Here is a 16,479-nt window from a genome sequence, read left to right on the forward strand (position 1 = left end):
CAGTGCTGTAATAGAGAGATGTGATTGGAGGACTGAGGGGGACGAGGGCGGGGGGTACTTGGCTCTGCCTGGAAGAGGCAGGGAAGACCTCACCTAGATGGTGACTTTTGGGTCAGCCTGCCACATGTGTTGTGTCAGTCTGCTGCCATTCATTCTTGTAGGGGACAAAAGATCAATCAGTGCCCCAGTAGCTCTAGGAAGTTTGACATTTTTTTCATATACGAGGGAATATTTAAATTTGTATAAAGGAATACTAGCAAAATATTATGAGACTTGTATTTCTTTTTTGGAGTCTACTATAAGGTGAACTTTTTTTCTTTGCTTATAAAAACTGCTTTTTATCAGTAGCAGAAATTAGGATGGGTTGATTGGCCCTGCATCTAACCAGTCAGAGGTGTGCCTTTGCAAATTCTAGAGTATGAGTCAGGAATTGAGCTTATGGCTTTCTGGTTCACTGCTGTATTCATGCGATAGAGGCCAGGGACTTTGACTCCAAGAGGTCAGTCTGCCCATATCTGATGTCTCCCACGTAGCTTTGATGACAGTGAGATATGTAATTAATTTCAGGTTAAGTGGTTCCTGCCTCATTTTTTACTCCTCTAAAAGGCAAGCAGTAAGTGATGCTGAATCGAGTGGAATTTCTCTACCATATCTTGTGGCTTTTTCTTACCAAGGAGAGCGATGGTGAGACCGAAGTTCTAAGAAGCATTGGAAAAGATGATGAAGTAATAGTAAAATTTCATGATAAGCACCTGTCCTATTTTGTCTGCCTTTGAACCTTCAGTGCCCGACACGGTGCCTGTCTCGTAGCACCCTAACAAGATGGGAGTCTTGCCCATTTTGTCTCAGGCTGCCGCCATGTGTAGTGTTATCTTTGGCACCCTGGTGGGCCAGGGGAGTTTGGCATGTCACTTAATTTTGTCTCTGTGCAGGTTGTGCCTTTGCCCAGTTCATGACTCAAGAAGCAGCGCAGAAATGCCTTGAAGCTGCTTCTCCAGAGACTGAGGTAAGGAGGACATTTCTTTTACTCCATAATTTAGGGGATAATGGCTCCAAAGGCCAGAGTCTGCTGTTCACATACAGCTTGATGATTACTGTCAATATGTAATAAGATGAGGCCAACACTTACTGAGAACTTAGTGTGTGTTAGACACTGAGCTTTATATGTATTACCTTATTTAATCCTTATATCCCTTCTACAGGCGTATGTAACGTAAGTAAAATTATTATACCTATTTTATAAGTAAGGAAACAGGTTAAAAATGTATCTAATGTTTATTGATTACTGTCTGTACGTCAGCCTCTATCCTAGGCTGATGACATGAAAGGTTGGGACAAGAAGGGATTAAGGTCATCTATGAAGTGGAGTAAATGAGAGAAAATGTATGGGTGATGGAGAATTTTTCTGTGTGTTCTATAGCCAAGTATAAATTGTTCTGAGATAAATTATCCTGTATTGCCATTATCTCTTAAATTCTCTTAAGTAGAGTTAACACTACCATTTTGTTAGCTTTCTTTAGAATTTAAAGATCATTTTCTTTAATTCGGGCCTACTTTGGTACTAATCAACTCCTATAAAATAAATTACTGCTAACTGCCCTAAGTGTACACGTGGCTTTTTTTTTTTTTTTTTTTAATTAAGTAGGCTCCACACCCACCATGGGGCTTGAACTCACAGCCCTGCAATCAAGAGTCGCATGTTCTACCGACCATGCCAGCCAGGCACCCCTACACGTGGCCTTTTGCACAGCTATACTAAGTATTAGACTCAGTGGTCCACCTGCCCCTGCCTGGGCTAAAACATCCTAGGGGTTGGGTTCCACAGCATAATTGGGGTTTGCTGTTTTCCCTTTCCTTGGCATTCCTTGTTAGGTGCTTAATTTCTACCCATTATGAATTTTAAGAGAGAGAGTTGCGGTCTGTTACAGGGTGGTGGGCTTAAACTGGATGGCCGACTGCTCAGAATCGACTTGGCCGTGACGCGTGACGAGGCTGCAAAGCTCCAGACAAAGAAGGTGAAGAAGCCAACTGGAACCCGGAACCTTTACCTGGCCAGAGAAGGCTGTGAGTAGTGGGAGGGAGCTGTGAACCAGGCTTGAGTAGCTGGCCCTGTGCAGTGGCAGTGAGCAGCAGTAGGATGTTTGGGGGCATGTTTCAAATTGAAAACCCACATGTCCTCCTTACCAGCATTATATTATTCCACTTTAGCTTATAATATAACACTATAGCTTATAATATAACAGCATTATATTATTCCACTTTAGCAGATGTAGCTTTCTGTTAGGAAGACTTCACCCATCTCTTGTCTGCCTGCTAGCTTTTAGACCTTTAGATCAGAGGATTAGCAGGGCAAAGAGGGAGGAAAAAATCAAATTGCCTTTGCTTCTTGTCATGAGTTCTGATAATTTTCCTGAAGGAGTTGAAAATTATCACTAAAATTATTGCTTTTTTGGATTATGAATATAAATTGTGTGTTCAGTACCTTTCCTTTAATGTCAGAAAGATAATCAGAAATTAGCTTCAATTAAAAAAAAAAATCCCTTCCTCTAGGTCATGCAGTATTTGTCAGCCCACCTGCTGCACAGCTGCACAGCCTGGACTGGTGATGTAAGGCTGTTAGCCTTCAGTTCTAGGCCTCTTATGGCCATATTGCTGTTTTCGGGTTGGCTTAACTCACTGCTTTCTACTGGCAGTACTAAGTACAGTACTTAGTACATGAGGGACAGTAAAATTCCAAGGGCAGGTTACAAGTAGAGCGGTTTTGTATTCCAAATATCTAAAATGTACTTCCTTTCAGGCCTTCCTCTAGGCCTTTCCGTTAGACTTCGGGCATGCACATGAAGTTTTTGAGGGGAGGGAAGGAGAAAAGGAACAAATTCACAAAATGTTCAGTTTTTAGTCCTTGAGAGCAACTCAGAGCTGAGAACTTAGCCCTGTAGCCTATTTCTGGACCTACCCAAATGCCACTGTGTCCTGGCCAGCATAGTCCTCTGGGCCTGTAGAAAGAGCTTGCATCATTCAAATCACATTCCTCTTGTTGCTCAGTGAAAATTCCCTTGCTGATGTCTTGGCCTTTTTCCCTCTTTCTGCAGTGATTCGTGCTGGGACTAAGGCTGCTGAGGGTGTGAGTGCCGCTGATATGGCCAAAAGAGAACGGGTGGGTAGATTAGGCGCCAGCCTACGGGGTCTGCATGACTTTGTACAAATCAGTAAATAATAACTGTTGAATGCTGGAGGTGCTGATCAGAGAGCTAAGCATCAGTCACAGACCCTGCTTATGCTCTTGTTAGAGGAAAACATACAGGTGAAACAGCAAAGAAGCCAACACTGAACACAATACATGAGCATTGTATGCCATTATAAGGACTGGGTCTTATTGTGTAATTTCCCGATGCCCAGCAGTAAGTGTTGGCCATATAGTATGCTTTCTACAGCATGGAGGCCAAGGCTGTGTACAATTAGGTGTCAGTGTAAATACAGAATGACGTAAGAAAGGAAGATGAGAATAGGCTGGAGTTAGTAGGGAAAGAGGTAGATGGGGTTCTTGGAAGAGTTAAGATGTCCTTTTTTGATAGGAGGTTATGTTCAGATTAGAAAAATCATATTAGGGGGTGTCTGGTGCCTCATTGGTTAGGTGGCCAACTCTTGGCTTCAGCTCAGGTCATGATCTCCCTGTCTGTGAGTTCGAGCCCTGTGTCGGGCTCTGTGCTGACAGCTCAGAGCCTGGAGCCGGCTTCGGATTCTGTGTGTCCCTCTCTCTGCCCCTCCCCCAATCACATTGTATCTGCTGTCTCAAAAATAAATAAATGTTAAAAAAAAAAAAAAGACAATTAGCTTTGGAGCCTGAAGGTACAGAGATGGAGAACAGAGATGAGAATATAATGACACCAAGAGGCAGTGTGTTTTTTCGGTGTACAGTTTCTAGACTCACGTTTACAACTTTTTTAGTAGTGAACATCTGGAAACCATGGTGTTTGGGGGGCATTATATGCCCTTTATCACATTGCCTATCACAATGTGATAGTGACACATTTAATTTTCCCTTAGAATGAATTTTTCTAGCAAAAAACTCACTGTATTATATGCATCATAATTCACAGTTGTTTCTTTTAAGACTGTCAAATGTAGGCATGAGAGCCACTTCGAATAACCCTTTAATATTCATTTTCAGAGAATCTGATCATTTTGTAATTTGTTAGGACCTTTACCAAATAAGGAACAGCAGAAATGAGACTTGATTAAAGAAAAAATTTAATTTAAAACTTTTTTTCTACTAATCTAATTAAAAACAAAATTTTAATGTTATTTATTTTTGACAGAGAGAAAAAGAAAGAGATCAGGAGCTAGGGAGGGGCAGAGAGAGAGGGAGACACAGAATCTGAAGCAGGCTCCAGGCTCTGAGCTGTCAGCACAGAGCCTGATACGGGGCTCAAACCTACAAACAGTGAGATTATGACCTGAGCCCAAGTTGGACGCTTAACCGACTGAGTCAACCAGGCGCCTCCATCTACTAACCTAATTTTAAAACCAAAGCAGGAAAAGAATGTTATCCTCTCACTTTGGAGAGTGGACCCCTGGGACTGGTGCAACATCCTTGAGGCCAGTGCTCTAGAAGCAGAATTCATCTCTGTGATCATAGACAGTCTTCTGCCTCAAGGTGGCAGAGTCGAGACAACGTTCTAGCAAGTATTCTGTAAATAAATTCCACATCCTTTTGGAAAAACTAGAAAATTAGTTTGAGTTGGTGGACAGATAAGGACTGGGCATAGACGTTAACCGCAGGATTATGTATTGTTTGCTTTAGGCCAGCTTTTGAGTTTGGGATTTTTTGTGTATTACTTCATTTCAGCCTTACATCAGTGCTGAGAGATTGGTATTTGGATCTAAAGTTCCACTTTGTAGGGGGAAAAACTGAGGCTTAAAAAATTTCATGTAACTTCTCCAGTTAGGATGGATTTCTAATTTAGTCTGAATCCAGAGCCCATGATCTTACCACATACCCACCATCTGGCCTCTTTGAACCTGTCTTTCCCTAGGCTACACATCATAAGGCTGCGGGTGGGCAATTTCTTTTTTCTATATGCGTGGTTATTGGATTTGGGGGGGGGGGGTGGTCACAGTTTGTTCCTTTTGGAGAATTAGGAACCTGCATTTTTAAAAGGTAGATTGTATTGTTAACAGTTTATTGTTCTTTCAGTTTGAGCTGCTGAAACATCAGAAACTCAAGGACCAGAATATCTTTGTCTCCCAGACCAGACTCTGCCTGCACAACCTCCCAAAGGCTGTGGATGACAAAGAGCTCAGAAAGCTGCTGCTGAATGCCACACGAGGGGAAAAAGGGGTGCGCCTCAAGGAGGTGAGAGTTGGCCCTGCCCACCCACAACTTCAGTACTCATCATGGGTCGTTTTGAGCATTTATTTCAGACTGTGGTGCTAGCAGATTGACAGCATTTTTTTTGGACACGTTGTCAACAGTTAAGGTAGTTTTCACGTTTGCTTGTTTATTTTCTCTTCTTAGAACTGCCTTTCAGAGGCACCTGGGTGGCTCTGTTGGTTAAGCATCTGACTCTTGATTTTGGCTCAGGTCATGATCTCACAGTTCATGGGATTGAGCCCTGAGTCAGGTTCTGTGCTGACAGCGCAGAGCCTGGTTGGGATTCTCGCCCCCCACCCCACCCCCATGTGCCTTCTCCCTCTCTCTCTCCCTCTCTCTCTCTCTGTCTGCCCCTCCCTCATGCCCCTTCTCTCTCTCTCTCTCTCTCTCTCTCTCTCTCAAAATAAAGAAAAACTTTAAATGACAGTCTTAAAAAAAAAAGAACGGCCTTTCACACACACTGTCCAAGTTGCAGCAGAATGCGAGGAAGTGTCTGCCTCATGAATTAATTTGCATGCTTGCTATGTGCTTAGCATCATAGCAGGTGCTGTAATGTTAATTTTTTTGCAGAGAAAATAATCTGTGTAGTTTGGTCTTTAGAAGAACATTTTACTGCCATTTAGGCCAGTACTGTATAAAAAGAGTCCTCAGTGGTATGTGGTAAGCACAGAGAGCCACACGGGTCTTCAACAGTTGTATTAGACAAACACTGGATTCAGACCAAGACTTGATTACACAGTGAGTGCAGACACTGTTCCCCTGCCCCCACAGCACCCTCTGTAAACCTTTGTCATAGCACTTACTATTACACTGTCCTGTAATTGTCTGCCAGTCATTTCTCCCGACCACCCTGAGCTCTTGGAGAGTAGGTATCCCACTGTTCCTAGTCCTTGGCAGAGTACCTGGAACATAGTCATCTCTCATCAGTACCTATTGAATAAGTAACGTAGCCAGTATTATAAATCTGCTTTGCTCTGATTGGTGACTATAAGCTGTTTTCCTAATCCTGGAAAATCTCTTAAAACGTATGGCATTGGTATTTGGGGAATTACATGAGAGAATGTGGACATATCAGCACATATCTGACACTGCTCTTAGTAAAACTGTTCAAAGTGTTACTGGTGTAGGGGTCACTTGTGAAATGTCTCATATCAGCATCCACAATACTTAGTAAGTGCCTGTATATCATCAGTTAGGAAAATTTAGGAGTTTACAGTGTTAGCACTGTATTGAATTTTCTCCTTAATTCTTTCATATGCTCACCTCATGAAGGTATAGTATGTCAGCAAGATTATAAGCCTCTTGAGGACAGGAACCTCATTTTATGCTTTTCTTGGTTTCTCTACAGTACATGGCACAGCTCTAGGGACAGAGAAGTACCAGAAGTATACCAAATGCAGCATCCACATGTCCTTAATACCTACATTTCTCCATTATGTGGTAACTACAGCTTCTAGAAGTAATAGCATATAAACAGTATCCTAAGATAGACTGCTATGATGTTGTATCTTCAATGCCCCAGGATGCTTGTTACATTGAAGTAAAGGATTTAGGGAAACATCACACCAGAGACAGTCTGAGCTCTGAGCAAAGCCAGCTGAAGCTTCTTCCTGTTTTTCTAGGTTATATGTTAGGCAGGTTCTTCCCCACACCTGAATGTATTTCTTAACTAAAGCCATCAGGCCTTCTTTCCCTTCTTCAGTAATTTCCTTTTTCAGTGGTTTCTTCAGTGATGAGATCTATGGGTGGTGCTTCATCCTCAGTGATAACTTGTATAGTTTAAAGTTCTATAAACCTCTCAACTTATATTATTAGCAGTTAGCTGTCATAATTTTGGGGGGAGGAAGTTTGTTTTATTTACGTGCTTATATATAGGTTTTTGTTGGTCTCTGTAAACTCTTAGAAAGCCAGAAGGTATCTATTTAATTGGTTTTGTGCTTTCTAGTAGGTGTATTCTATTAAGACAGACACTGGTAAGTATATTTTCCAGTATGACTGTTGTGATGGTGATATAGATCAGGATTCTGTTCCAGTAACCTGATTACTTAGTCAGTCTGTTCATGTCCTTATCCTGTAATCAAGGACTTTTGTTTTCTTGCTGTACTCTTAGTGTAGGGTGATGCGAGATCTCAAAGGAGCGCATGGAAAGGTTAAGGGTCAGTCCCTGGGCTACGCCTTTGCAGAGTTCCAGGAGCACGAGCATGCCCTGACAGCCCTTCGCCACATCAACAACAATCCCGAGATCTTTGGGCCTCTGAAGGTGAGCCTTTTCCTGTGGGGAGACCTGATCCTCTGAGGGCCATTTGCAGAAAACCATTTCTCTCCTTTATGTCCAGTGTCCTCTGACTTGTGTGTGGTGGGGAAGAGTAGCCAGTCGGTGGAGGGAATAGCAGTGATTCAGCTGATGATTAGAAGGAATTGAAATCTAAATTGGACAGCCTGCTTGCAGAACTGGCCCCCTTCCTTTAAGTAGAGTAAGTGAGCAGGAGAGAGGGGAGTAGTGGAGGACAGCTTAGATCATTGCACTCAGAAATTAAGAAATCTATTGAATGACATTTTCCTTTTGACACAGAGACCGATAGTGGAGTTCTCTTTGGAAGATCGAAGGAAACTTAAAATAAAGGAACTGAGGATTCAGCGCAGCCTGGTACAGCATTGAAATGTTTTTCTGTTTTTGTTTGTTTGTTTGTTTGTTTTTAATTGTGGCCAGATACACATAACATAAAATTTACTATTTTTAAGTGTATAGCTCAGTTAAAACAATTTGTTTCAGGGACACCTTGGCTCAGTTGGTTAAGTGTCCGTCCAACTCTTGATTTCAGCTCAGGTCATGATCTCACGGTTTGTGAGTTCAAGCCCTGCATCAGGCTCTGCACCAACAGTGCAGATTCTCTCTTGGGATTCTCTCTTCCTCTCTCTCTGCGCCTCCCCTACTCGCGTGCACACTTTCTGTCTTTCAAAATAAATAAGCCTAAAAAAAAAACTATTTCAGTTAAAACAATATATTTAAACTCCTGTTTTGTTCGGTTTGTGGTTCTGCACCCTTGAAATAGGTCTCTCTACCTGATTCGGTTCTTTGTTACCCTTTACTCTTAGTTCCCTAGAACTCTCAGGCCATCTTCTCCTCTGCTAGCCTATCCTGTGATAGTTCCACAGGAGGGAAAGGAAGGAGAGAGGAGAATCAGGCTGATATTATTAGCGATGAGCAATGCCAGTACAGTGTTTGGTGATGGTACATGTCAGAGGTAGTGGCCCAGATGAAAGTTTTACATTGCTGTAGATTTCATCTATCTCTTCCAGAATTCTTAGATGGCTCCCGAAGTGTGATGCCTGATAGTGTTTTAGTGTTGTTTTTAAGCCAGTGTGGTGTCAAGGAAAGAACAAGCACAGGAATACTTACGGTCATGGTCGGGCTCAGGCTCTTCCTCTGAGTTCCTTAGCAAGTTAGTACCTTTCTCAGCTTCAGTTTCGTTTGTAAAATAGGATCAACAGCGTCTACCTCGCATGATTGCCAGGGATTAAGTGGTAACAGTGCATGGTCAGCACACAGTCAGCACTCATTTTCTTACCCATCTTGCCCCAGGGCGTAGGAGGCCAGGTTATTCTTGATACCATAACTCCTACGGCCTCCATTGATGGCATATCTTAACTTGCTTATATACCAAATATTTGTACTCTTTGTGGTGTGTACGGTGGACTGACCAATAGAAGAGCAGTTTCGGTGGTTAATACAGTGGTCTTGGGTCGGAAAACCTGGGATCTGGTTCTTGTTCAAGGCAGCTTTGTTGTTCTAGATATAGACTTATTTACTGCTGTAAGCTATTGCTGTGGAGTGATTCTGAAGCTAGTGACTTAGAAAACTACTCAGATGGCTCTTTTGTTGCCTATACGTGTGTCTATACTGCTCTTTCTGTGTAAAATTGCCCCTTTCCCTTGGCTCAAGGATACTTCTGCACAGTTTTCATGTTCAGATCAAATGTGCTTCCTCTAGCATTTTTCTACCTCTCTCAGAAGAGGTAAGACCTCCTTACTTGTACTTTTGTGAACTTCCCTAAGATCTTTAGGTTTTTACTTTGCTTTGTTTGTGTGTCTCTTGTCTCCACTAGGCTGAAAGTACTGAAAGGGAAACACTGTTCTTTCCCTCTGGACCCTTACCTTAGAAACTGACACTGGCACAGTACAGGCTCATAGCAGATCTTTGTTGTGTCAATTATTACACTAATTTCATGTAAATCTGCTTTTTCTTCTTCTACTACAGTGCAACATAAATCTGTAACACACCTTATGCCTTCCTTCTCATAGCATCTTTTCCGCATCTTCACTTCATTTATTCCTTCTCTAGTGTTCTTCCTTTCGTTATGTAGATTTGAGTTTCTGACCTAGGTCATCTTCCTCCTTTGAAGAAATTCACTTAGCCTTTCTTGCAAGATAGGTCCCCTGGTGACAGATTCCTTCCTTTAGTTTTTTGGTGTGTGTGTGTGTGTGTGTGTGTGTGTGGTTTTTATTTATTTTTTTGAGAAATTCTTTATTTCTCCTTCACTTTTGAATGATAATTATACTAGATACAGAATTCTAAGTTGGTGACTCCCCCCCCCCCCCTGCCAAAACTTTAAATATTTCTGTGTTCTCTTCTTTCTTACATGGTTTCTGAAGAGTTCAGTGTAATCCTCTGTAGGTAAGGTATTCTCTACCCTCCCCTTCCCCCCAGCTACTTTCCAGATTTTCACTTGGTCTTTAATTTTCTGCAGTTTTGTATGATGTGCCTGGGTGTAGAGTTACTGGTATATATTTGGCTGAGCTTCCTGGATCTGTGGTTTAGTATCTGTCACTAGGTTTGGAAAACTTTCAACCCGGTTACTTCAAATATTTCTTCTCCCTCTGGGATTCCTCTCACACATGTGTTACACCTTTGGTAATTGTCCCATGCTACTGGCATGTTCCTACTGGCTTTTGAGTCATGGACATACATGTACTCTCCCCTGTCTCTGCATATGGGGAGGGAAGTAGTGGTTTCATGTCCCCCAAACTGGTAACCATCTGTTACTATGTATTCACTTTCCTATAATTTGTAACTATTCAGGGGAAGAAGTCCCCTTTTTTCACTACGCTCACATAAAGCTCCTTTTCTGCTGAGTGTTTCCAGCAAATAAGCCTCATCCAGAAACCGGATGGCAGTCTCTTGTTTTATGCAGCAAAAAGTGAAATCCAAGCCTGCAACTGGCGAGCCCCAGCAGGAACAGCCAGTGCTTGGAAAAGACCGGCAGCGGAAAGCAGCTCAAAACCACACACAGGAACAAAGCAAGGCCGCCCTGGAGCAGAAGGGAAAGGTGCATTCTACCTCGTGGACGGGGTTCCAGACCAAGGCTGAAGTGGAGCAGGTGGAGCTGCCTGATGGAAAGAAGAGAAGGAAGGTCCTGGTGCTCCCCTCACACCGAGGCCCCAAAATCAGGTGAGGCCACAGGCAGGACTGTGGCATAGAGCAGTGGGTGGCTTCTAAAAGGGTTTGTTCTCACTTAATGCTTTCCTATTGTAGCTTTTGTTTGGATGAAAGGGATGTTTAGTACCATGTCAGTCCCCCACGAGGGGTTCGTGTGCAGGCATCTCTACACTAGCAGAGATGTGCTCTTGGACCACCGGGAGGCTGGAAGAAGCACTAGCAGAGGGGACCTCGGGGCAGCCTTCTAGGGCAGGCCTTCGTGCCTTTTTCCCTCTCCTGAAGAGCCTCCTCCCATCCGCAGGGCTGTCTCTGTTGGCTGAGGCCCACCTACTCAAGGTTATCTTGCAGATCCTATTCGAGGCAACAGATTAGTGCTATCCACAAAAGTCAGTCTTTACAAAATATTTGTTAAATAAGTGAAGGTTTTTGAGGATCCTGTGAGGTTTTAAGCTGAAACAAGAACATATACAAATGTTGAGCCTTAGGATATTCTGTTACAGTATTCTTTTTTAGAATGACTTGTCATGGACTTAGAGCCAGTGTTAGAAAAGGAATTTTATCTTCTGGCTTAGACAGCCTCAGAGGTGCCAGTTAGAGGAAGAACTCAGAGTGACACTTACTTGACCTCTTATTTCAGGCTCCGGGACAAAGGCAAAGTGAAGTCTCTCCCTCCCAAAAAGCCAAAGCCCCAGATAAACCAGCAGAAGCAAGAGAAGCAGAAATTACCTTCCAAGCAGGTGAGTTCTGTAGGGCACGGGGCTTTGGTATAGCATAGCTCTGCCCGGGGCTGGCAGCCACTTTTGTGCCCTGATTAGTTAAGCAAAAAGAAAGGGCTTCTGGATTGCATCTACATGCAGGACTACAGCTTTATAGAGGATGTTGAGGTAAATATATAGTTTTCAAAGTGGAGAGAACCTGGGACACCTGGCTAACTCAGAAGAGCATGCAACTCTTGACCTTGGGGTCACGAGTTTGAGCCCCATGTTGGGTATAGAGATTACTTAAAAAAAAAAAAAAATTAGATTAAGTTAAAAAATAGGGGCACCTGGCTGACTCGATCTCAGGGTTGTGAGTTCGAGCCCCACATTGGGTATAGAGAGCACTTAAAAATGCTGAAAAATAAATAAATAAAAAATAAATATTATAAATAAAAAAGTGGAGAAGATCAAGTGTATCAGTTACTCTATTTCAACAATTATCTTATTTTACTTATTCCTCATACATACTGTCCCTTGCCCACAACATATTAAAGCAAACTGCTTTGCATGTAAATATGCCTTATAAGAAAATGAGGTATATTGCTCAGAAAAATACCTCAGAATGCATCTCCAACTTACCAGGCCTTAAAAATATACATATATTATGCCATTCTCATATTTAATGAAATTAATAGGAAGCCCTTAATATCATTTAATATGCAGCCCATATTAAAATGCCCCCAGTTGCCTCATAAATGTTCTTTTATAGTTGGCTAGTACAAATCAAGGTCCAGAAAGAGTCCACACGTTACATTTGGTTTTTATATCTCTTAAATCTTTTTTTCCCCCTATGATACTCTTCCTTATCACCTCCCTTTTTTCCATGCTGATAATTCCTTGGAGAAACTGAGTCATTTGCCCTTTAGAATGTATTACGTTTTAACTTTAGCTGCTTGCTTCCTTGTGGTATCATTTAACTTGTTCCTGTGATAACCATGTAGTGCCTGTAAACTGGTAGCTAGATGTCCCGGCTTGATTAGAGTCAAGTTCCATTTTCTTTTTTTTTTTTTGAAAGATTTTATTTATTTTTAAGTAATCTCTACACCCAACATGGGGCTGGAAGGCACAACCCCAAGATCAAGAGTCATACGCTCCACCAACTGAGCCAGCCGGGTGCCCCTAAAGTTCACTTTTCTTGGCAAGAGTATTTCATGGGTAGTGCTGGGTGCTTTCTGGTGCGTTGACACCCTAAGGCACATAATGTCTGGTTGCCCCACATTTAGTGATGCTCAGGGGTTGATCAGTAGATCTGTAAGCTTAGGGGTTGTCTGCCTGTCTTCTGTTTGTAAAGTTCCCATCAGCTTCTCACCTGATGGTTTTAGCACATACTGATGATTGCTATCTAGATCTGTGATTTCAATATGGGTTCCAGATGGTGGGTTTTTAGGGGTTTGTTTTTGTTTTTGTTTTTCCTCAGTTCTTCTACATTGTTTTAGTAGAACTTTAGAGAAAAGAATTTTCCCTTGTCAACTATTTGGTTACCATGCAATACCATTTGTGTTGGAAAGGCAGGATAAATGCTTGATTTCATTTCTCTTTGTCCGTTTTCAGAGTAGTGATTTGGTGCCCTACCAGTGAGATTTTTTTAGTATCATAGATTCGTAAGTTTTTGTATACTTGATATGTTTCAGTCAAATATAGTTATTATTCCTGTCCCATCTTAGGCCAGCAGAAGGCCCTTCAGGGTGGCTCTCGATGCTTTCTGATATGAGCCTGTCTGTGGTAGTGTCCTTGCTTTCTGGTACAACCCGATGTTGCAGCTCATCTTACATAATTTTTCCCCTGGTCCTGGCATTAGCCATTTTCCCAAGCAGCCCTAGTTTTCTTTTAGTAGAAAATGGTTGTTCTACATTCTTGAACATCTGAGGTCAAGCATTCTTTTCTCCTTCCCTAGTCCCTTTCTGTTAAGTTTCAAGGGCAAAGGAAGCATTAGCTTCTCCTCCTCCTCCTCAAGGAATCTGTCTCTGGGAATTCTGATCCATGTTGTACTATCTTATGGAGCTCTGTCTCTGAAATCCCATAAGCAGTATTCTTGTTAAGGGAAAGGGCCAGCGAGAAGGTCTAGACTCTGGGCTGACTCTTTTGCAAGAAGACTCACGTGAGCATCTAAGGGCTAGAGCTCAGGAGCACCTGCAGTGTTTTAGAGGGGTCCTTCTCTTAGGCATTCCTGGTCTGGTTTCTTGCCAGTGGACAATTCATTTTGCATTTTCTAAGGGTCACTCTCTGGAAGTTCACCTCTTGTGGTGAACAGGATTTCTTATTTTCTCTCTTGGGTGGTGTTAAGGGTAAGGTGATATTCAGTGCTTGAAATTCATAATCTTGTTTTCCCCTATTTCATTTATAGACACCTAGGAGAAAAGCTAAGGGAAATAAGACTGAAATCCGCTTCAACCAGCTGGTCGAACAGTATAAGCAGAAATTATTGGGACCTTCTAAAGGAGTACCTCTTGCGAAGAGGAGCAAATGGTTTGATAGTTGATGATGGTAGCAGACTGGATAAGAAGCTGGATTGTGCACTTCTTGGTAAAGCTCCCAGATCTCCCTCCACGCCCTCATGTTATCCTCTGATAGGATACTCCCTTTCCTACCCAGTTCACCACCACTTTGGTGAGAGGCCCCCTGGGCTCTACATGTTTGAACTTTGGGCCCTCCCCGGTGGGTGATTAGTGACCCACAAAGAGAAAGCTCAGAAAAGCATTTGGATGCTTCTTGTGTATTATCCAGGTTACTGTGTGAATTGTGTCTATAACTGTTACTCAATCCTTTGTTTCTCAAATGGAAAAAATTGTAAAGAGCATTCTTGAGGGGTGAATTTTTAAGATGTCTATTTTGTTAAGGGTCTTCTTTAAATGAGATCTTTTGTGGCTGTTTTTAATAACAAATGATCATTTCTAATAGATGTGAATCCTTTATTATTGAACGTTTTTGACTTTCCTCTCATTCAGTTACATAGTTCCACATACTACAGGCATTAAGTAAGAATGGAGAAAAATGATTTCCAGCCTGATCTCTGAGAGATTGCTCTCTCTCTCCCCCACTTTCTCCCAGTGACTGGGAAAGTCACTGAGGGCAGTGAGTCCTGGCAGAGAGCAACATCTGATCATTGTTTGCCAGATGAGTGGGTTATTATTAGTAGTTGAGTAGAAATCAGTCTGCAGTGCCCCACAGACACTAGCCTAGCTGGTGATAACCCACATTTTCTTTCCTCCTTAGGACTTACAGAGGTCAGGTCTGATGGAAGGAGCTCTGAGCATGAGGCCTAGGGTCGAGCCTGTCCTGCCCTTAACCTAATGGGTGGCCTTGAACCAAACACAGACTCTCTGAGCCTTAGGTTTCTTATCTATAGCGTAAGGAATGTAAAGTTTTTCTCTTATCCTTTTTGCCTCTACTCTTTTTCTAACTCATTCATTGTAATTCATATTCCTTTTTTTAAATGTTGTCTTTATTTTTGCGAGAGAGAGAGAGAGAGAGCGCGCGAGCGAGAGAGCGCAAGCGAGCATACAGTTTGGGGAGGGGCAGAGAGAGGGAGACAGAGGATCCGAAGTGGGGTCTGCACTGAGAGTAGTGAGCCCAATCTGGGGCTTGAACTCCAGAACCGCGAGATCATGACCGGAGCCGAAGTTGGACACTCAACCGAGTGAGCCACCCAGGTAGGTGCCCCCATACTCCTCTTTTAAACTCAGGATAGAGATGATTGGTTACTTCCAAAATTTTAGAGGTATCGCAAAAGCTGGGAGGGATGGTGAATAAATACCAGTGTAGATCCAAAAAGATCATGATAGCCTGAGGAATGGGCTAAACCTGATAAGGTGAAAATCACTGGGAACAAACATAAATTCCTTCACTTGGGTTCAAAAACCCTACTGCATAAGTTCTGGTGGGAAAGTTGGGTCCACCGAATTCACGTGATGAAGCAACAGTGTGGCTGCCACACGTGTAATCGGACTGTTTGGCTGTTGTAGTGGAAATGGGATGTCTCTGGTGAGTCAGCTGCTAGGACTCTGGGTTGGCCAGAGCACATGTGTAAGACAAAAGTGATGACCAAGTTGGCGAAGGAAATAAAAATGTCAGACGGAAAACAGTGAGTCACGAGTTGATTATTGTTGAAGCTGGTTGTAGGTAAATGGAGATTATCTATTAGCTCTGATTTTGTGGACATTTGAAATTTTCCATAATAAAAAGTTTAAAAAGTCACATGAGTAACTCAAGGAAACTCGTACTGACGTGCCTGAGAAGGGAATTCTTGGGGTCTTATTAGCTTTTAGTAGAGCCCAGAAGGATACGGGGAAGCAGATGAGTAAAAGTCACAAGGAATCAGATTTGAGAAGAACTTCAGTGTGGCTGCTCCATGTCTGGAACAGTCCGAGTAGAGTAAGTCCATGATATTGCCAGGGGATTCCAGTTCCAGGGGATTGGGCTAGAGGAGGGGGTAAGGATTGGCCAGCCCATTAATGTTTGGCCCCAGGATGACCTGAAGATGTGCTTCATGTCTCACCCTGGTCCCTGAGGCCCCTTTCTAGAGAAAACCTCTTCATTCTCTGTTTAGTGTCCTTCATACACGTGGTCCTCAATAAGTCTGCCCCAGGGTTGGGATGGTGTAGCTCCTGCTTAAAACCCTTCAGTGGTTTCTCATCTCACTTTGGTTGAAATGTTAACTCCTTCCTGTAACATGCAGTGCCCTCAGTTCTGGAGCCCCTATCACCTCCCCTACTTGTCTTTATCCATCTCTCCCGCCAGGCCTTCCTCCAGTTCCTTTGTCTCTGCCACCTCAGAGCCTTTGTGTTTGTTCCCTTCACCTGGAGAGCTTTTCCCTCAGATCTTTTGCTAATCAACTCAGATCTGTAACTGAGCTGTAAACCCCTCCTGGAGCTCTTTCCTGGCTAAAGAAGGGCTTTTCTTCCCCTCTGTCC

At 42.8% G+C, this 16,479-nt stretch overlaps 1 protein-coding gene across 2 annotated transcripts in view; it reads left to right on the forward strand.

The window, feature by feature from the left end:
- RBM28 (RNA binding motif protein 28) overlaps positions 1-15,648 on the forward strand; it is a 31,183-nt gene extending 15,535 nt beyond the window's left edge. For both annotated transcript variants that reach the window (XM_058724382.1, XM_058724383.1), the window contains exons 11-19: positions 933-1,006; positions 1,929-2,064; positions 3,093-3,157; positions 5,198-5,356; positions 7,485-7,634; positions 7,947-8,021; positions 10,567-10,823; positions 11,449-11,548; positions 13,914-15,648. In XM_058724382.1, the coding sequence (XP_058580365.1) occupies positions 933-1,006; positions 1,929-2,064; positions 3,093-3,157; positions 5,198-5,356; positions 7,485-7,634; positions 7,947-8,021; positions 10,567-10,823; positions 11,449-11,548; positions 13,914-14,048 (1,151 nt within the window). In that variant the 3' untranslated portion in view covers positions 14,049-15,648. The remainder of the gene's footprint in view (positions 1-932; positions 1,007-1,928; positions 2,065-3,092; positions 3,158-5,197; positions 5,357-7,484; positions 7,635-7,946; positions 8,022-10,566; positions 10,824-11,448; positions 11,549-13,913) is intronic.
- The last annotated feature ends 831 nt before the right edge of the window (positions 15,649-16,479 follow it).

This window comes from Neofelis nebulosa, chromosome 4 (assembly GCF_028018385.1).
Source record: "Neofelis nebulosa isolate mNeoNeb1 chromosome 4, mNeoNeb1.pri, whole genome shotgun sequence".
Taxonomy (NCBI): Eukaryota; Metazoa; Chordata; class Mammalia; order Carnivora; family Felidae; genus Neofelis; species Neofelis nebulosa.